General features: G+C 37.3%; 1 protein-coding gene across 13 annotated transcripts in view; it reads right to left on the reverse strand.

Annotated features, from left to right (window-relative positions):
* The window catches only part of SOX6 (SRY-box transcription factor 6), a 621895-nt gene that overhangs the window by 33698 nt on the left and 566139 nt on the right, over window positions 1–22058 (reverse strand). For all 13 annotated transcript variants that reach the window (XM_036861756.1, XM_036861767.1, XM_036861768.1 and 10 more), the window contains one exon: window positions 6647–6755. In XM_036861756.1, the coding sequence (XP_036717651.1) occupies window positions 6647–6755 (109 nt within the window). The remainder of the gene's footprint in view (window positions 1–6646; window positions 6756–22058) is intronic.

Consider the following 22058-nt stretch of genomic DNA (forward strand, 5'->3'; position numbering starts at 1 on the left):
AATCTAGTACTTGGATACCTTCTTGGACAAAGACATCTCATCTCTGATATATTTCAATAATAATTTCACTTATTTTAAAGATGGTATGGTCCCTAATTTACACTTGTTACTTTCTAGTTGACTGAAAGGTGAATGATTTCAATTGTACAGCAGTAAGATAAGAGTTTAAAAACCAGAAATCATCTACACCAACTTCCTCACCTACAGCTGAGAAAATTCAGGGAAAGAAATTGACTTGCTTAGGGTAGAACAACTAGAATTTAAGTTTCCTAACCCTTGAGGAAATATCTGAAGGGGTGTCACGTGGAGAAATGGTAAGCTTTATCTTGTTGGAATCCAAAAGTCAGACTAGAACCAATGAGTAGAAGTTATAAGGAAGCAAAGACAAATAACAAAGAATTAAAAATTAGAACCGGAATGAGCTTCTCAGGAAGTAGTCAGTTTTCTGTCATGAGACTATTAGAGGCATTTGAACAGAAATGAGATGACTACTTGTCAGGGATGTAAAAAGGGACTTCTTGGATGGAATTGTAAATTTGATTACATGTCTCTCCTTTATTCCAATTCTGCGAATCTAAATGTTGTGATGTGAAGCACTGTATTCTGGTGGGCTTGAACAAATAATGACCTTTACATTCCAAAGTGTAAGCAGATGTAGCCTTTAAATCCCTCCCCAGATTATACTACAGCTTGCCTCTGCTGCCTTGAATGAGCCGTGTATCATCAAGTCAATCTTCCTTTTCTACCAGGAGTAAGGATCCAGGGAGGGGAAAGGAAATGCGAAAAGCTTCAAAGATTTCCCAGAGTATGGATCAAAGGGTAAGCAGGATTTTTAGGAGAAGACATTCACATTAAGTGGTGCATTTTTTAAGGAAAAAGAGGAAAAGTTGCAGTCCCTGTTATTTGTCTATAAACAGAGAGCTTAAGTTGACAATAATAAAGCTATCCTAAGATTTAAAACTTAGAAGCAATCAGAAGTTCACAAAAAAAATGAAGCTTTCAGAAGGGTTAAGGCCATCTTGGCTGGGATCCAATTCACAAATTCAGTACAAATCTATAAAACCTTTCTAAGCAAATCTGAGAACCTGAGAGCAACAGTTCTAAAAGGGGTTATTCTTGGTGCACATATCCATTTCCATTCAAAGCAATGCAAGTTTTTAATACATGGAGGACAGCACATCATTACAGTTCCAACCCAGGGTCCAAAAGCCTGCCTAATGGTAATCACTTTCAGAGCTCATCCCTTTTAGAGCTCATATTCCACTATGCTCCACGTCAAAATGAGGTGTGAAAAAACAAAACAAAAAAAAATGAGGTGTTGCCTCCCTCTGACGCTGGGACACAATAATTGAATTTGAGAATTAAAAGAGGTGTTAGAAGAATGTCTTCTTACCCAAACTATTCTGAAAAACAGAAAAAAAGAAAGTGTCCCTTTAGAGGCCCCAGGTGTGTGAGAGAGAAGAAACAGGATGGAGAGAATATAAAAAATAAGGCAGGCTACAACTATCGTTGCTAGGGGGAAGAGAAGAAGAAGGGGGGGGGGTCCATCTGTGAAAGGTAATTGGGAAGTGCTACTGGAGAGATCTTCTCATTAATAAAAAGAAAAGATCATTCTCATTAATAAAAAGAAAAGATCAAAGACTTGAAAATTCGATTCAGCAAATGGTACAAATATACTCTCAATGGTATTGGTCTCCTCTTTTATTTCTCTGAAGAAAAAACCAAGTGAAAGCTATTGTGGACAGATCACCTTTCTTGTAAGAAACACACTCTATGTTTCATGAAGACCCTAATAACAATCTTGCATTTGAAGGGGACCCTAGAGATAATGGAATCCAACATACCTCTTTTAAAAGATAAAGTTAAGCCCAGGGGCACTCGTCACTTATTTGCCTTCATTTAGCAAAGGAACTTTAATCCAAATTTCCCAATAACCAGACCAGAGCCCTTTCTACTATACTTTGCAACCCTGAAATTAGGAGGGTTGGGATAAGAATTGCACTCTTGCCTAAGCAGAACAAGGAGAGGGGAAATGCCGTACGAAAAGTCCATAAAAAGTTAAACATCTGTTCGTCATTCTTAATACATGGTGACAGACTCAATTAATTGAGTCCTCTCTTCCTTACATGCCCTACATAGGAGCTAACAACTTTTGTGCGCGCAATACATATAAAGCCAACAAATGCTCCGAAGTATAACAAGACCTTAAACATGTTTCCTAAGCCCCCAGCACCGATGAATTTGTAGTTTTATAAATATCATGGTGAACAAGAAATGCTGTCTTGTCATATTCAAGCCAAATAACAGCTGGACTTTAAAAATAAAATTTTGAAGACATTTGCCTTTTATATTTTTAATTTCTGTTTTCCTGGCTTACGGTTTTGTCATTTGATTTTGATGAGTGGTTAATACACACGCACAGCTGCCTCTTTTGGTGACCTTTCCCTTGCTGCTTCCATGTTCAAAGCTACGAAGCAGGTCTACAAGTTGCTTACTAAGCGATATTGGCATTTTCGCAACTGGCAGCAGACATTTTCCTGGAAAGCCAGGCTTACTTTAGTCACTTCAGAAGCCACACAGGAGAATGGGGTGCAAGGAGAAGAAGGGCATAGCCCCTTAAAGCTGCCATTATGCATTATTCACAATAGCCAAGACACAGAAAACAACCTAAGTATACATCAGCAGATGAATGGATAAAGAGACTGTTTTATATATACATATATATAAATTCATGTGATAAATGATATTATGTATTACATATATTACATAATATGTTATATAGCTATATATACATATTTTGAATGTGATAAAAATATTATTCATCCATAAAAAGGAAGAAGGAGGGGCTTCCCTGGTGGCGCAGTGGTTGAGAATCTGCCTGCCAATGCAGGGGATATGGGTTCGAGCCCCGATCTGGGAAGATCCCACATGCCGGGGAGCAACTAAGGCCCGTGAGCCACAACTACTGAGCCTGCGCATCTGGAGCCTGTGCTCCGCAACAGGAGAGGCCGCGATAGTGAGAGGCCCGCGCACCGCGATGAAGAGTGGACCCCGCTTGCCGCAACTAGAGAAAGCCCTCGCACAGAAACGAAGACCCAACACAGCCAAAAATAATAAATAAATTAATTTTAAAAAAAAGGAAGAAGGAAACCCTGCCATTTGCAACAACATGGATGACCTTGAAGGCATTACGCTAAGTGAAGTCAGACAGAGAAAGACAAATACTGTATGATCTCACACATATGCGGAATCTAAAAAGCCTGAAGTCATAGAAACAGAGAGTACAATGGTGGTTTCCAGGGACCAGACGGTGGGGGAAATGGAGACATGTCCGTCAAAGAGAACAAACTTCCAGTTATAAAGATGAATAAGCTCTGGGGATCTAATATACAGCAGGGTGACTATAGTTAAAAATATTGTCTTATATACTTGAAAGTTGTTAACAGAGTAGTTTTTACATTTTCTCACCAGAAAAAGGTAATCTGTGAGGTGCAGAGGTGTTAACTAACCTTACTGTGGTAATCATTTCCCAATATATACGTGTATCAAATCATCACATTGTACACCTTAAATATGCACCAATGTTATATGTCAATGATATGTCAATAAAGCTGGAAAAATATTTTAACTGGTCCAAAGCCAGAGGAAACATGGAGATGATCATGTGTGGACTAAGAAGGGATGACATCCTGGGTGAGAGCTACAAAACTTACCTGCCAATGGAGCTTACCTAAGTAGCTTTCGCTCTGAACCTCTGTGGGGAACAAAGAAGTCTTGATCTTCTTAGTACTTTTCTCAGTGATAATTATATCTCTCATGTATCTACGTATGCATTACCCTTTTAATCTTCTGTCTTTCTTCACTAGACTTTAAGTTCCAAGAGGTCAGGAACATATTTGTTTTGCTTCCTTTGGTTTATCCAGTGTCTAGTTCAGGGACTGGCACACAGAACAGGCACTCAAGAAATGTTTGTCTGTTTGTTTGTTTGTTTGTTTGTTTTCAGACCAAGACTGACTGAAGGAGTGAATAAATTTTTTAGGTATTCTTTCACTTCATTTCCTTCTTACTCTTCCTCTTAAGGGAAATATGGAGGAGCAAAGTGGAGAAAGTATTATGTGTACCTGTTATCTACTCTGACTTTAATATGAACCGCAACTCCAGCAGGCTTTGCAATCAGCTTACGCTTGAACAGATGCCAGGAAATATCCTGAAGTCAGCAGAGGCTGCTACGCATCCCAGCAGCCCTCACAAAGCCACTGCACTTCTGTCGGTTTTAGAGCAGGTAACTTGACTCCATTCATGAACTCACAGTCCCCCAAAAGCACACGAGGTCTCAATGGCAACTCTGGGCAAGCTTCTGAAGGGAGGTTTTCACACGCTCCTTAAGCTCCTGGGCCACTACAGCCCTTCTACTATTACACTCATCAGGCATTGCTGCTATGTGTGACAGAGTAACACGAGAGCTGGGGCATGGCATGACTGGCTATATTTAGGGGAGAGGAAATGGGCCATACTGAGGAAGGTCACAAGGAGTTTGTTCAGAAAAATGAAGGCACCACTTCTGTATCTGTACATACAGGGGCTGCAGGATAGCACAGTACTTAATGGCTTGGGTTCTGGAGCCAGGCTGCCTGGGATCAACTCTCAGCTCTACCCTTACTAGCTATGTGACCTGAGGCAAGTTACTTAACTATTCTCAGCCTTAATTTTCTCATCCGTAAAATGGAAAAAAAAAATACCTTCTTTACAGAGTTGTATATGATTTAAATGAGAAAACATGTGTTAAAAGCTTAGCATATTCTCTGGCATATAAATGCTTGATAAATGTTTGCCTAAAAAAAGCAAAGTAACTAGGAAATTGGTTTGAATCCAGACAATCTGGATACTGAATGGAAGTTCCACAGATTTTTCTATACAGTATGTTTCTCTACAGTTAAGCTTTTCACTTTTTCTTTTCATAATGCTTAATAACTCTGACCATGATTTTTAACTTACCAAGCACATGATATCAACTAGATTATTAGTATTACTGAGAGGCAAATGACTTTATACCTATTGTACAGTTAAGAAGTAAGTGAAGAAAGCTGAATGACAGATTAAGAAAACTCTGTTAGAACAAGGATAAGGCAATGGAACTCTGTAACTCCTAGTCTACGGAAAAATTAACAGACTGAATACTCCAAAGTGATGAAAAGTATTATTTCACTGTGTCTGGTCAAAGATTTAGGTACTCTGTAGTACCATCTTCCAACAAAATTGAGATGTGCCACACCTGAATAACTAGTTCCCTAGACCACAGAACCTCAATCCTCACCAGGGGAAAATCATGTACTTCTAAGTGCCTATAAAAATGTCAGTGTCACTGTGCTCTCAGTACACCTTCTTCATGGAAGACAGTGAGTATATTTCTGGTTCAGAGTCCTCTTTATTCCTCCTTTCCTGCTCCTGTTCCTCTTCCTCTTCCTTTTCCTCTTCCCTTCGCTTCCCTTCCTTCCCCACTCCCCTCACACATGCACATAGCAATCAGAGTTTATTTTAACACCTTGTCCCCAGGACTATCATTAAGCATTAGTCTCTCCCACTGGCATGAAAAACCTGCCTTCTGAAAACTCTCTGAAGTACTTCCTAATGGCTGATGCTACCCATCTATTAGTGCTCATGCCAGGGATTTCTGAACTGCCTCGGATGGCCCCAAGCTATCACTAGAAGCCATGCTCAGTTCAGATGCTGCTATTAAATGTCTTCATGTGTTTTCAAGGGATTAGGGTCCTGGAAGGAATCCTGCCAGTAAAAGGGATAATAGTAAGATTTTCCCCCTCAAGCTAAAGGACTTTAGCTGGGACCCGAGATGGATGAAGTATTGTGTTACTCTAAAGAGAACAAATTAATCTTCCCTGACTGGTGGGAGGGATTCTGACACAGCAACAGCTAACGGGAAAACCAGTCCCTACTCTGGGATGACACAGTAAATAACCAGGCGACGCTACTACTAAAGTGCTGATCTAACTCATAGATTGTACCCAGCCTCTGGGGAGCAATCTCTGCTGTTTTGCTGCTTGTGCATTTAAAACAAACAGAAAAGGAAGAGGAGCGGACAGGCATTGATAGTGCTGTGGGTAAACACATTGAGAGTAAAGCTAGTCTTTTCCATCCAGACTTTCAGAAGACTTTATAACGGTTAGTACCCAGACACAGGCTGGGCCTTGCCCAAGCAATTATTAATTTTATGCTAGATCTGCTTCAAACTATAATTTAGTTTCCAAAATGGTTTGATTACACCTGGGAATCACTTGATTTGGGGGTAAAAAATCCTCCTTTGTATGTTTGTCCTTTTTTTTTTTTTTATAAGAATGTCGTGAGGTGGATGAAACACAGAATTCTGTTGTTCATTGAAATGTAGAGGGTTCTTTTATTTTAAAACTTTAAAATGGCACCTTGAAGTATCTGGATTGCTATGTGTTCAGTAACATACAATCTAGCTGAATTTCAAAGTCCTCAACTATAACATATAATGAAGCCTAATATTTCTTCTGATTTGCCAAGAAAATTGATCTGGTGACTCCCAAGAAAGACCATGAAGATCCTACATCTACCTCAGGCATACCTCTAGAAACACACAGAGCAGCAGAACAGAAAAGCCACTCACCCTCTGCATCTTCTGGCCGAGTAAGATCGATGACACCTGGGCCCAGCTTTCCATCTTCACTTGACTTTCCTGTTAACTGGGGCCCCAAATTTTCAAAGCGTGTTCTTTCCTAGAGGAAAGAATAATCAGAGACTTATACTAGCTTCCAAAGCAGCCACTTTTTCCTTCCAGTTTCTATCTTTCTTAATGGACAAAACTTGGATTTACAAACATCATTTCTGACCAACTTGAGCTCAGAAAACTTTTCAGGAAGATTCCACTAAAGCCTTTTTATGGCACTGACAGTGTTGACAGCACCTAAACCATAGTACCTATAAGGAAAGGAAATCTGTGGCAGGTAACCTGCCAGGGCTGTACTGCACATCTCTCTGTTGGATTTGCTCCAGTATTCTAAAAGGAATGCAAATGAAAGGTGTTTGAGTCAAAACTGCAAAATTTGAAAGATCAGTTTCCATTAAAATATACTGTTATTCAATGGGAGAGGAATTTTCTTTTTTAGAGATCATAGTTTGCATTGGTACTCCTGGAAAAATACGAATCAGAATTTTAGACAAGAAGATTTCAAAAACAAATATTTCAAAGCAGGCAGACTAGATGATGGCATTGATACTATTATTTTGCTGAGGAGTTCGAACTGTAACTTCCTGGTAAGTGAAAAGGAGAACATTACTCCTAGCCAGGCCTTGAGTCAGGAAAGTTAAACACTCTTGCCATTATAGTAGGGAAACACAAAGATGTTTTAATTGTTAACCTGTTCTTCTAGGATCAGGAGTCTGAAACATCACAGTGAACTCTCCTCCTGTAGCTCTCTGGATCAGTAGCAGAGGGCTCATTGATCATAATTAACATGGTGCTCCTGTCTGCAGAAACACAGCACGTGTCCCCTTCTCTCCTCCTTGCTACTCTCCAGACTCAAACTTGGCTTTGTGTTGTGCTTATGAATGAATGAAACCTTGTTGTTCATTACTATGAAACAATATTAAATGTCATGTCAGCTTGAATTTACAGACATGAAATAGCAGCTTCCAGCTCCGGGAATGGTCTCTGCATGTTATACTTAATGCATTATGCAGCAGTAGAGTGCTGATTGCTGTTCAGTCTATTGTTCAATGACCTAGTTCTGTACTAGGCATGTTCGGCATTAGACGGAAACACTCTGAGTGTTCTCTTCTGTAAGATGTTTAGAAACTTGGAAATATTCTTAAAGAGCAAACATACAATTACTTGATAGAGGCTGTGTCTCATTTGTACAGTCTCACTACATTCGTGCTTTCTAATATGATTATTTTTGAATATCATTATATTTCTATAATTAATTCCCATCAGTCAAATTGTGCAGGAAGTCTTCCAGTTCCCCTTCATCATGGAATATGTTGAAATCTGTGTTGGAAGAAAACACAGTATAAACCTTGCTTTAATCTAGCAACATTTCTATGAAAGACTGCAACAAAATTATAATCATGAATTTCCCCAACTGGGTAATACTAACTAGTTACAATAGCGGTATGTGGGGAAACCTCTGAAACACCACACTTATAAAAAACAGAGTGAAAATAAAAAGCAAATTAGGTATGGTTCCCCAATATCTTCTTATGTGACACTGCCGCTGCACAAGAACAAATTAACCCAGATGCAGGCCACAACAAAGAGCAACCACAAGCCAGACGAGAGTTTCACACATTGTAGGGGGGAGGACAGCTGTTTTTAATCAGCCAATTTCTATTTTTGAGTAGCACTTTTGGTTGTCATGATGTAAAGAAAAAGAATTAAAGTGAAAATAAGCAGTACCAGGGAAAGCAAAATATTCAACCTTTGTTTTATCACATTGTTTCGCATTTCAAATATTTGCATGTGAATGCTTTCCCTATGTTAAATGCAGAAGGAGTTTTGATGTGACACCTGCAATCTTCTTGGAAGAACAACCTTTATCTGTATTTTCATGGGGGGAAAAACAACTTTCTCTGAAAATCAACAGACTGTGCTACCTATCAATATGCATATTTCAAGTATCTTTCTAGTCATTCATTCTCTTTGATTTTACCGGAAAATATTCTCAGTAAAAAAAATAAATAAAGTTCCTGAAAGAATATCAATATTTTGACAAGGAAGGAGAAGAGGGAAAATTACATGCCATGGTTTGTAAAATCCTAAGACAACAAAGCTTACATGATGATAATATCTTTTCTTTTATAAAAAGTGAAGTGCACTCACAATTCAGTAGTATCAGCTTGTTTTTAATCATAACAAAAAACATTCAGAACATTCAACAACACATTCACAGTGTCTTTGAAGTCATACATTTTTCTGACTTCATTGAAAAAAAAATTATTCTGCAGAGATACTTTCCTTATAAAATATCAATATTTTGACAGAGTAGAAGTCAAGGAAGAATATCCCACGAAACACTAGTTAAATAGGCAGAAAATAAATCAATGATAAAAATTGTTTTGGGCAGTGGGCTGCATTTTATATTTGGTAATATTAAGCACTTGTGTTTGAGATTAAAGAAGGACCCTGCAAAGCCATGTCCTTTCATATAAATTTCTACCTAGTCTCCCAGAAGATTTCCTTCTTTTCTTCAAAGAATAGCTCAGAATATTTATTTGCCAGCCACATAACCATAAGATAAGAGGGTCTGATGTCTACAAGTTAGCTCTGGGCAGCTGAGCTAAGCAAAGATTTTACCAGTGAGGTTGAATATAAGCCTAGTAAATACAGAATGTGGACAGAGGCACAGAGACAAGTTCAAAGATACTTTAGTTCCAAGAGGCCTTCAACTTCTGGCCATTAAGTGCCAATGGGTATGCCCCGATATGGAAAACATAGACAGTGGGTGGCAAGCTCTTAACTACAAGTTTTCCATGCACTTGAATTAGCTCTCGCAAATTACATAGCTCGCAAGTAGATATTTTGGAGATATAAACAAAACACCTCAATGCTAATTTTAATCTCAACCCCTCCAGGCAGGAAAACTTCCCAGTCTTCATGATGACAGTGAAATGTGCGTTTTACATGCAGTGATGTGATCAGACACTTACTTATGCACTGTCAGTCACAAACATGCAGGCAACATAAAAGTTATTGAAAAAAATTAAAGTCAGCTCTGCTGTGTTGTAGGACTGTTGGCTCTCTAAGTGCTTTGAAATTATGATGTATGAGGTAGATGTTGCATATTAAATAAAGATATTTAAATGATAAAGCCCCCTTTAGTGAGAGCTGATGAATGTTAAATGTTACAAGCCACAAGACGGTAGCATTCATCATCTTCTCATATTATCAGAGTCAATGACGGGGCAGCCTCACTGGTGACAGATAGACTGCTGCATTACTGTCCCTTATTTCCAGTGTCACTGAACAAACCATTCAACTCCTCAGGCATTATTTTTAACTTTGCATTAGATTAGCAACTTTTCCCTCCCTACCATGGCAAGATTGATCATTTCTGTATTTGCATCGGTGGAGAGAGAGAATGAATTTGGGATAACTAAAAAAACAGAGGTTTATTTTCATCTAGGAAAAAAAGTCAACTCCCTCTTACTGGCAACAAATGTAAAATTGTGATATGGGGAAAGAACAGCAATGAAACAGTAAGCACATAATAATGGCTTTTCTTTGCACTTAGATAAAAGCTGAATTTTTGATGTGCACAGTATATTTTAATAAAATTTTATATACTGTTTTATACACTTACTGGCTATTCCATAATAATGTGTGTGCTAACAGTAAAATTGCCCTTAAATTTATGTGTGTTATTTATATGTTCCCACGTAACAATGCTTTTTGTTGTAAAAAAATATTCTGTTTATTAATGTAACTTTACAACCACTGCATCCAAGATCCGTGGTAAATTAATGACATTTTTATTATTTTATAGTGTCATTAAATTTTTACTGATCACTCCATCAAACAGAGGCAGTAAAGGCCATAATGTAAACTGGGACACTTAGAGCAGGCAGCAGGAAGACATTCCATATAGTCTGAAGAAAACTGCTAGCAATAAATGATATTTATACCATCTTTAAGCATGTGAGAATACTTGGATAAGTTTGGCAAAACTGTTTCAGTAGTAGAGTGGATTGTGTACTTAAATAACAGTTTGCTTGCCAGTGAGACAAGCCTTTTTTCAAACCACATGTGAGATGACTGATTACAGCCATCTCCTGAAAAACAACACGTGAAAGGTAACGATGCACTGGGCACGCTCCCTCTGGATTTCCAAGACTGACCAACCTATACCACACCTCAAATGATTTCAACATGGTCCTCTTTTCCACAAACTGAAGTGGAAAATTGTACATGCTGAGAGAGGCTTTTTGTTTGTTGCCTTACAAACAAATATATTTCATTTGACAGGCAGACATGGCTGGACAATGATGTGATGCATTTTATTCCAGTGGTCTAAATGAGAGGTACTTTACCAATCTGTATTCAAAGGTCTTTTCAAAAGAATGTCTGAATATGAGGTCATCCATAGCAACCACAGAACACACACCTAAGAGGCCATTACTTATATTTCAGTTAAAATGGGTAAAAAAAATCTCATGTTACTTTTACATGTAAGTTCCATTATAATTAGTATACTCTACACTAGCTCTCAAATATTCTGTTCATAGAATATTAGTATATATATTTTATACAAATATTTTATAATATTTTGTACAAATACATACATATTGTATATATCATACTTCTATTTGCTATACAGAAGATAGAAAATAGAAAATTCTATGCTCATTTAATCACAAATTTAGAACCACCTATCTCCTACGTGGGGATTTTGGTATGAATATTTTTTGAGTAAATAAGAATTTTGCTGTTATGTCCTAAAATACTTATTTAAATACTAAAGAATCTTTAAAACCATTCAAATTTGTAATAATAAGGAATTCTGCAGGGAAAATTAATACTACAGTGCTACCAATCATGTTTCTGTGTATTCCTGAAGCAGTTTTCTAAGAGAAATAACAAATATATGCATTATGCATAGAAATTCTCTAAGGCCACCACAATATTCTGAGATACTACCTACCCTTAAAGTTTCCGCTATGTCTAAGTTGTTGAATACTACCCAAAAGAAGGTTTGCCCTTTCATCCCGGTTCCAAGCTTTAGTGTCTTTCCAATCCTGGAAAACTCTTTCTCAAAAGTAAAGACTTCCCTGCAAAAGCAGCTTTCGCCTTACACAACTCCCCTTCCCATCCTCTGTTTACATCAATACCAACTGGTCGGTACTATTTGTCTCAGTGCTTTCCTTGCCCCTCTGTGCCCACTTAATCTTCCAGGCTTGCTGATTTTTCTTCTGCAGAGCCTCTTGCACTGGTCCTTCCCCTCCATGCCCTCCCTCATCACCGACCCCAGCGCAGGCCCTCACACCTGCACTCCTACATTACTGCCGCACCTCCTCTCTGGTCTGTCTGAACCTTGACATTGACCCCCCCCACCTGCTCTCACTCCTCACAGGGTTCCACTTCATGGCTCTGATTTAAAACCTTCCATGGTTTCCTATTTTCTATTGCATTTTATCCAAACTCCTCTACTTGGAGGAGTTTCAAGGTCCTTTATACACTATTCCCCACACGTCTTTTGAAACTCGATTTCCTACAACTCTCCCATCATACGTCTTCTGCTCAGGTATAATAATACCATGATAAGGCCTGCTTCCTCTTCCCCATGCCCACTAGAATGATGCTTCCTTCTCTCTTCTTCCTTGCCAAGTTCTATTCATATTGAAAAGTCCAAGTTGTCCATTACCTCTATAACCTCTCTGATCTACTTTCTGATATGCAAAAATTCCTAACCTTCCGTATATAATTAGTCCCTAGTTACATACTATTATTAAAGAATTGAGCTTTGCTTCACGTGCACCTCCAACTCTCCCCTAACAACATCAAAAGATTTTTCAAGCCAGGGATTGTGTCTTGCACCTTTTCTATATATCTTACGTAGCATTTACTGTTAGTGTCCATAAATACTTTCAGGTTTTTACAAGCCCACATAATTGATTAATCTACATAAATCAAAACACCCTGTACAAGTGTGTCCAAAAGGAACAAGAACTACCAATTTTATAATATTTCAAGTTTGTGAAAAAGATTTTAGACTCAACACTCCACACTGTATCGATGATGTCTCTTTGGGCAATAATCATCAAAACAAGGAAATCTGGAAAAATACCATAAATATTTTGCAAAAGAGGGAAGTGAGCCATTTTAGAAGAACACAATAGAATAATACAATTTAATTATATAACAATATGAAAAAGAGCTTTTTGAGTCTGACTTGGAATTTCTGCAGCTTAACACCTGCATCTTTGCAAAGTCTTTGCAAAACACAGGCAAAAGAAGACAATACCCACCACAAATGCTTGGCTTAAAAAGCAGTACACATTTAAAAATAAAAAGTTTTTTGTTTGTCTGTTTGTTTTTTTTATAATCAGACTTACAGAGATTTTTTTTTTTTTTTTTTTTTTTTATTTTTGGCTGTGTTGGGTCTTCGTTTCTGTGCGAGGGCTTTCTCTAGTTGTGGCAAGTGGGGGCCACTCTTCATCGCGGTGCGCGGGCCTCTCACCATCGTGGGCTCTCTTGTTGCGGAGCACAGGCTCCAGATGCGCAGGCTCAGTAATTGTGGCTCACGGGCCCAGTTGCTCCGTGGCATGTGGGATCTTCCCAGACCAGGGCTCGAACCCGTGTCCCCTGAATTGGCAGGCAGATTCTCAACCACCGCATCACCAGGGAAGACCCCTGTTTGTTTATTTTTAAACAGGACAATGCTAAGTATAATGTTGAGAGAGAGTCTGTACCTTACTCTGAAAGACTTGCTCTAATTCCTGGCTCTGGACATATCTTGCCATGATGTGATTCTCAAGAAATAGTACTTAAGCACACGTTATTTACTTTCTATTGACTTAACAAGCTATCACTTTATTAGTCTTTATTTTACATCCTTTATTATAAATTTAGTAATTTAATGAAGGATCGAAAATGTAAGCTTTACACTGGAAAGTAACCACAAATACTTTTAAAAAGGTGATTCTTTTTATGGAAGGAGTTACTTTGGAGGCACTGGGATTTACTTTCATAATGATATTTTGATGGTCCCAGAGTCAGTCATCACGATAAAAAAGACTTTGGCTGTGAGAAATGAGGTAATGAACCTCATTGTTAAATACCATTTTGTCAGCTAAAGCTATTAATTTGTCTACCTTTTAATATGCACTTAACACCAAAACTGTGCTAAGACTCATGAATCATTCCTAAGTCCTAAGTTTTCCAACTGTGTTTGCTTCTGTAGCACAAATACATGTATTGGAGTAGAAGTAGGAAAGGGTGTCATTTACTGATCATATACTAGGTGCAAGGCTCTTTCCAATGAGTATTTCCCTTTAATTTTCACACCAATACTACAAGGAAAAATATTACTATTGCTGTCAGTTTTACAAGAGAATAGGTGAGGCTCAAAAAGGATTTTTTATATTTTAAGTCACTTAACCAAAATTTAGATAGATATTTTGGCTGAGGTGAATTTAGAATAATAACTCTACAACTTAATTACTATGTGATCTCTCTGAGCCTGTTTCCTCATTTGTAAAATGGAATAGAAAATGCTCATGCCGCAGGGTTGAGAAGATTAAATAAGAGATTATATATGTGAGTGCTGTGCAAAAATAAAGCAGCTCATAAAATATCCACTTCTGTTAAAGATATTATTTAGCACTTGCTAAATATTTCAAAGCTAAACACTAATGAAGATGGTGTCCTGATCTAAAGGCCAATATCCATTCTCCTGTGTCAACAATACAACTATATAACCAAATATGCTTCCCTTTTTGTCTTGGCTTCAAAGCATCTTAGAACTAAATTTAAATCTTAGCCTTAGTAATTATGTAGTACCTGGATCTTGTTTTCCTCTACTTATAAGCCTTCAAATGCTCCCCATCATCCACATGAGGAGAACCAAACTTTTCTGTGCAGCTTGTGTAACCTTATAGGATCTGGCTCCTTCTCTCCTCATCAGCTTTATGTCTTGCTCATTCTGGTTTATTATCTCTATTCCAAGAAGATAAGAGTTTCTTGGAGTTTCCTGAACAAGCTACGATATTTTATGCCCTTGTATATTTGCATACACCATTCCCTCTTCTAGAATGCGCTTCCTTTACTGATGACATTATAACTAGCCCGTTCTAGGCCTAATTAAAGCATTTCTTCTGGACAAAGTCCTTTGTTGACTGCCCTCCACCAGCTCCCCTGTTTTGTTCCATTACCACACCATGTTTATAGAAAAATGCATTAAAATTATTGGTTTATGTATCTATTTACATGTCTCCCCAACTTACTCTCTAAGGTGTGGTGTCCATGTCTTAACAACCGTATCGTCAGTGCTTCTCATGATGTTGGCACGTACTAGGCACTTTGGTTGCTAAATCCTGATAATGCTGTTAACAATATTTCCTTCTCTTTTTTCATTTTAATTTTACTTTAAAATGAAATTAATTTTCAGATCTTTTTTGAAAACACTGAGATACAGATGATTAAAAGGTAGATAAATACAAAGGAAGATATGTAAATTGTCTGAACAATAGAGTGATCTCTTGGTCAGGGTTGGCTTAGTGCTGAAATATAGGAAGTCCACCTAGCTATTACTATTCAAAAGGGCTCTGCAAAACTACTCCCTAAAATGTCAACCACAACCATTTCCAAATATTCTTCTTACACACTCTTACATTGCTGAGCAATCCATCATTAGCAATTTATTCTTGGAATTAATTCATAATGTCAATACTTTATGAGAATACAATAGAATAAACTGTTAAACAAAATCATATTAATTTCAGTTTAATTCCTCTAGAGAAACAAGAATATCTCTAGGGAAGATAATCCAGATGAAACTACATGAACAGAGACATAAAGAATTTGATCAAGGGGGTTCTTTAGGTACTGTAATCCCAAAGAAAATAATTTCACAAGAGTCTGGGAATAACCAAGCTAAGCAAAGATAGCTGTTAAGCACTGAACTGTGTCCTCTTAAAATTCATGTGTTGAAGCCCTAACCCCTCATACCTCAGAATGTGATTGTGTTTGAAGATAGGGTCTTTAAAGAGGTAGTTAAATTCAAAGGAGGTTACTGTAGCTTTGTAGTATAGTCTGAAGTCAGGGAGCCTGATTCCTCCAGCTCCGTTCTTCTTTCTCAAGATTTCTTTCGCTATTCAGGGTCTTTTGTGTTTCCACACAAAATGTAAAATTTTTTGTTCTAATTCTGTGAAAAAATGCCCTTGGTAATTTGATAGGGATTGCACTGAATCTGTAGATTGCTTTGGGTAGCATAGTCATTTTCACAATATTGATTTTTCCAATCCAAGAACATGGTATATCTCTCCATCTGTTTGTATCATCTTTGATTTCTTTCATCAGTATCTTATAGTTTTCTGAGTACAGGTCTTTTGCCTCCTTACGTAGGTTTATTCCTAGGTATTTTATTCTTTTTGATGCATTGGTAAATGGGATTGTTTCCTTAATCTCTCTGATCTTTCGTTGTTAGTGTATAGGAATGCAAGAGATTTGTGTATTAATTTTGTATCCTGCAACTTTACCAAATTCATTGATGAACTCTAGTAGTTTTCTGGTAGCATCTTTAGGATTTTCTATGTATAGCAACCTAAATGTCCATCAACAGAGGAATGGATAAAGAAGATGTGGTACATATATACAATGGAATATTATTCAGCTATAAAAAGGAATGAAACAGTGCCATTGCAGAGATGTGGGTGGACCTAGAGATTGTCATACAAAGTGAAGTAAGTCAGAAAGAGAAAAACAAATATTGCATAATATTGCTTATATGTGGAATCTAGAAAAATGGTACAGATGAACTTATTTGCAAAGCAGAAATAGAGTCACAGATGTAGAGAACAAACTTATGGTTACCAAGGGGGGAAGGGGGGATTGGGATGAATGGGGGGATTGGGATTGACATATATACACTACTATGTATAAAATAGATAACTAATGAGAACCTACTGTATAGAACAGGGAACTCTACTCAATGCTCTGTGGTGACCTAAATGGGAAGGAAATCTAAAAAAGAGTGGATATATGTGTACGTATAACTGATTTACTTTGCTGTACAGCAGAAACTAACACAACATTGTAAAGCAACTATAAGCCAATGAAAATTAAAAAAATAAACTGTCAATAGAGCTAAGGCTGAAAAACTTTGGATTAGGAGAGCTTTTTTTTTTTTTTAACTCATCCCATAGGTATATATTTGTGATCTTTCCATTATAACCCTCACAGTGGTACTTTTGAAAGTGACCTTTAAAAATTGTCTACAATATAGTTCAACATTTTCAATTCTGAATTCAAACCCACAGGAAAAATGAATAAACCTGTATTAAACAAAAATAAAATAAAATGAGGCCATTAGGGTGAGCCCTAATCCAATCTGACTTGTGTCTTTATAAAACGTGTAGATTAGGACATACAGAAAGACATCAGAGCTGTGTGCTCACAGAGGGAAGACCACGTGAGGACACAGTGAGAAGGCGACCATCTGCAAGCAAAGGAGAGAGACCTCAGGAGAAACCAATTCTTCCAACACCTTGATCTTGGACTCTTAAACTCCAGAATTGTGAGAAAAAAAATATCTGTGGTTTAAGCCACACAGTCTGTGGTATTTTGTTATGGCAGCCCTAGCAAACTAATACAGTGGCAACTTCTGCCTCTTGTGTTATAAAAGGCTCTTGTCACTGGCCAAAAAATATCAAGTAATAAGGAAACAAATTTTAGACATGAGGTCCTACTAGCCTCAGAAACAATACTCTAGAAGCTTTTGCCATTAGTATCTAGTAGTGATTCTATCTATTAACAACTATAGCCAGCTAGCTAGCAAGCTAGGATTCTTCAAAAGAGAAAGTTCTCCCTTAAAGGGAGGAAAGACTTGTAAGGGCTAGGCAAAAGTTTTCAAAATTCCAGAAACTCATACTTGAGGCAAGATATAGAGACTGACACAGCTGTTCAGATCACCTCTCAGGAGGCTGATACATGCCACTGGACCACAAGTTCCTTGGGGGAGGGAAAGTGGCTCTTGATCCTCTCTACCTCCAGCTAGGACTGTATCCTATAAGCACAGAAGAAGCATGCAGCACAAGCCTGCTGAAATGGACTAGTGTCTGCAGAACTTCTTGTGGATATGTTTTATGGAGCTTTCAAAAACATTCACAAATGATGTATGACAAGTGCCCCTCAGGATTTGAAGAGTACACCAAGCTAAGCAAGTTCTCTCTCCGCACCCCTGGCAAGGACAGTATCCTGTATATCTCCTGTAACATACACTTAGACTCTTGTCACTGATCATCAGATGACAAATGATAAAGTAGCATTAACTCTGAAGATATGAGACCCTTTTAGGCTTGGGAGCCACTGAGTTAAATTAGTTTCATCAGGATTATAGTGCAAATGCTTTCTGTCTCATTCATATGGTTCTAATACAGTTTTAACCAATTGCAAGGTTATTTATAAGTTTGCAACTCCCAAGTAGAGTTATAAAGTGTTCAGATTTAAGCAAATCCAGTTGTGTGGCAGCCCAACTCCTACTTATATGTGGTTTCCAACTTTTTATTCCTATACAGAGGCATGATACATATTTGTTCCTGAATATTCTCTGATTAACTATTTGTTTCAGTAACAAGGTCACAAAAAGCTCCATTGTAAAATTATACAAACTCCTATTAAAATTGAATACATGATTTAAAAACTGGAGAATTTTATCTCCACTTAAACCACCAGCAAGACTTTATTATTCTAACGTTTATCACATGAACAAAGAGTATCACAATAAAATTAATGACCAGCTAAGCAAATGTGTTTGTCCAAAAAATTCTTGGGAATTCTGTTTGTTCAAATCTAGGTACTTGATTTCAGATACGTACTTAATTTACAATCTATACTTTTAATATTGTTTGTGGAGACACAGGTGCAGTTTATTCAAGTTATTCAAAGCTATCTAAACCAAGAATGAATATTTTCTTCAAAAATATACCTTCTATTTCAATTTTAGCTGGCAAACTGATAAATCTGAAGAGTTTTTCCTCAGAAACATAAACACAAAAAATGGAAAAAATGTAAGGTATTACCACCATGTATTTGTTTTAACTTGTGAGATATATAAATAGATCACATCTCCTAAGAGATTTTCCTATAATTAAATATGTGTTCTACAAAAATAACACATATCTTAAAAAGAAAAATAGGGGGCATGAGAAGGCTTTAGTGCTGGAAGGAAACGTAAAGGCCTCTTCACTCAGAGAGTACAGAGACCAAGGAGGTTAGGATGCCTACCCCAAATCCCTCAGCTGACTGGTAACAGATCCAGGACACATCACTTAGCCTCACAGCACTTAGCCTGCAGACTCCCAGTCTCCTGCTCCTTCCGCTGAACTATTCTGCACACATGTGCTCTTTACAAACAATGCTAGTTCCTGATTACTCCACCTGTAAAACGAGGGAGCTGAACCAACTTATCTCTATGGTTTCTTCCAGCTCTGAAATCTTGCAATTCTACGATACTCAACTTTTTTACTCCTGAGACCCACACTGCAGCACACATTAGTAAAGTCACTTTGCCATGTCATAAAAAATTGTGAGCAATTATTCATATTCTCAACAAAATCACTCAAAGATAATCCATTTGTCAAAGCCTACCAAACCACGCTCACACTTAGCCAGAAAGCCTTTATTTGCTACTTCTGAAATTCCATCTCCAACTTAGGCAAAAGTGATAGAAGGAAAGGGACCCAAAGCAAGGGAAAGGCAAAGGAAAGAGGCAAGTAAAATCAAGGGAAAACGTTTTATCTAAATTTGGTGCAAATATGTTCCTAGTTTGATATTCATTACGGTGGCACTAGCACAGAATACACCCATTTTTGTCTGAATGCAAAGTAACATAAAGATTGCTAGTAAGAAGAGGGCCTCTCTTCAGAAAAAACTAACTCCTTGATGTCAGGATTTTGCATATTCTATTTTATCCTCCTCTAGGAAATAGAAAGTACTAATAAAGTCATGTTAAGTCACAAATGACGTTTCAAATAAAGAATAAAAATAAAAATAACCCAAGACTATGTCTGATTATTTGGGAAAGAAGCTTTCTTCATGATTATGTAAAATTAAAATTTAGAAACTATGTTTCATTTCATGAAAATTAAAATATCTTAAAATTGGAATTTTTCAAATGAGTTTAAAAGAAGAAGAAAATATTTAGGACCCTATTCAAAATAGTACTCCAACATGGCAACATTACAAAGGACAAAAGATAGTGTCCAACTGTGGCGATATGTGTTAATTGTATGGTTTTCCAAAGATGTGGGAGAACTGATATCAATTACAGTATTATTACCATTACTTCTAACAGAGTTAACATGTAGTTACCACAAAATAACATACAATTAACTGGTGTCACACTGCACACCAGACTAAATAAGATACAAATTAAAAATTCCCGAATGTAGCCATAATACTCTTCTATCGCTTAAAAAGAAATAAAACAACTTTTCTCTGATAATGTCACAGCATTTTTCAGGAATTGGTGTAAATATTTCAAAGAGGAAGAAACCAAGACATGTAAGTTAGAAAGAATCATTTTTAACTATACAATGAAAAGCTGCATACGGAGAGAGAGGTAGCAGCAAAAATTTAATAACCTAAAGCTGTTGTAAATGAAATTAGAATTTTCCTCATGTTTTTTTCAGTTCCTGAAAATTAGAGAGCTATATTTTAAAACCAAGTTCAAGAACACACTTAGTTTTTACTGATACCTAATATTTTTTAGTTATCTAGCAAACACAGGACAGGAGCCTGCTTTAGCTTAGCGCTGCTAGAGAGGGACACAGAAATGAGTGAGGCTCAGTCTAAGAAGGGAGCGTACACAGATTTCTAGTTATTTGCTATGGGAAGGGGTAATTCAAGTCTCTTATCAGGAGGAGGACTGAAGGGACAAAGAATGCTACAGTTCAGTCTGAAGAAGTAAAATTCCTCCTTGGAATGTCTCAAGTCAGAAACAAAAACACAGGATGCCTCCACACGCTGCGTTTGAGAAGGGCACGTGTGAGAACGCGTACATGCCAAATGCTCCTCTAGGTTTAACTAGAAGAGAACTGAAAATGGCAGGGTGCAATGCTGTGAAGTTGATGAGAGGACAAAGGGAAAGTAGTTGTATTTTCAATACAGCTAGAGTGTATCTGCTATATCCGTTTCAAACATCTGGGCTTCCAATTATTTATTGAACTCATGTGTAAGAGTTATTTGGGAATACTGAAAACGGTTATAGAACAGGAACACGCAAACTGCTTTGTAAAATACTTGCAGGATGGAACTCCTGCTAAAGTCTTGAACAAATGAGTGAAAACTGCTAGGAGATTATTATGTTTTATTAAATGTGTGAAAACCATGAAGAGGTTAATATGCTAAGAATAAATTCTGTAAACAGCATGCTATTAATATAACAGACAATATTTTATTAGAAACATGTTTTGCAGATTTTTGAAAATTTAGTTAATTTCCTATATCTGACTTTTTTGTATCTAAATGCTTACTTGAGATGAAGTGAGGCCAGACACATTTGTAAAAAACTGCACATCTTGTTTGAAGATTACATAAGCATATGCATAGACCCACAAAGCTTTCAGGGCAGTTTGTCCTCTGTGTAGTCAATATTTTCCCTTTTTCTCTGAATGTGGAGCTTGGAAATAGATGTATTACTCTTGCACCCAGTTCCATGTTTTATTCTATTAAATTCATGACCCTTTTGTGAGGCTCCGAAGGACAGCAAACTGGTTAGGAAGGATGACAACAGAACAATGATGGGTACATCATAATGCCATGTTATTTCCTCTTGTTCCCACATCACTGCTGCATTCCTCTGATTATTGCAGCCTCAAAAATTGTGCTGATCGCGGTGTGTGTTAGGTAACACTGCCAAGTCCGAGAAGCTAATATCCCAGATAAAGTACATTATGCATGTGATGTAAATGAGGTATCTGCTCGCCACATATCCGCCCTTTGTCATCAGAAAGCCGGCAAACAGGGAGGACGGGGGCAGGGGCTTATTATTCCTTCCACTATGTCCACAAACAGCAAAAAAGAAAAAAAAAAAAAAGCTGCTCTTCACAGCTGACCTTAATTGTCACAAACTTAAAATATTTTACATTTAAAGTATATTTTGGGTAGCACTTTTCATTTGTTGTTATTATGTTAGAAAGAAAAAAAAGGACTGCCATCTCCACATTCAGAAATTAGATATTGAAATACAATGTATTATAGATCATAATAGTGAGGGTAAAGACTGCACCAACTTTATTTCTCAAAAACTCAGAAATCGATCTTTGGCTTTTTGTTTCAACAATTAAATATCAAGATAATAATAGCA

Source organism: Balaenoptera musculus, chromosome 8 (genome assembly GCF_009873245.2).
Source record: "Balaenoptera musculus isolate JJ_BM4_2016_0621 chromosome 8, mBalMus1.pri.v3, whole genome shotgun sequence".
In the NCBI taxonomy this organism is placed as follows: domain Eukaryota; kingdom Metazoa; phylum Chordata; class Mammalia; order Artiodactyla; family Balaenopteridae; genus Balaenoptera; species Balaenoptera musculus.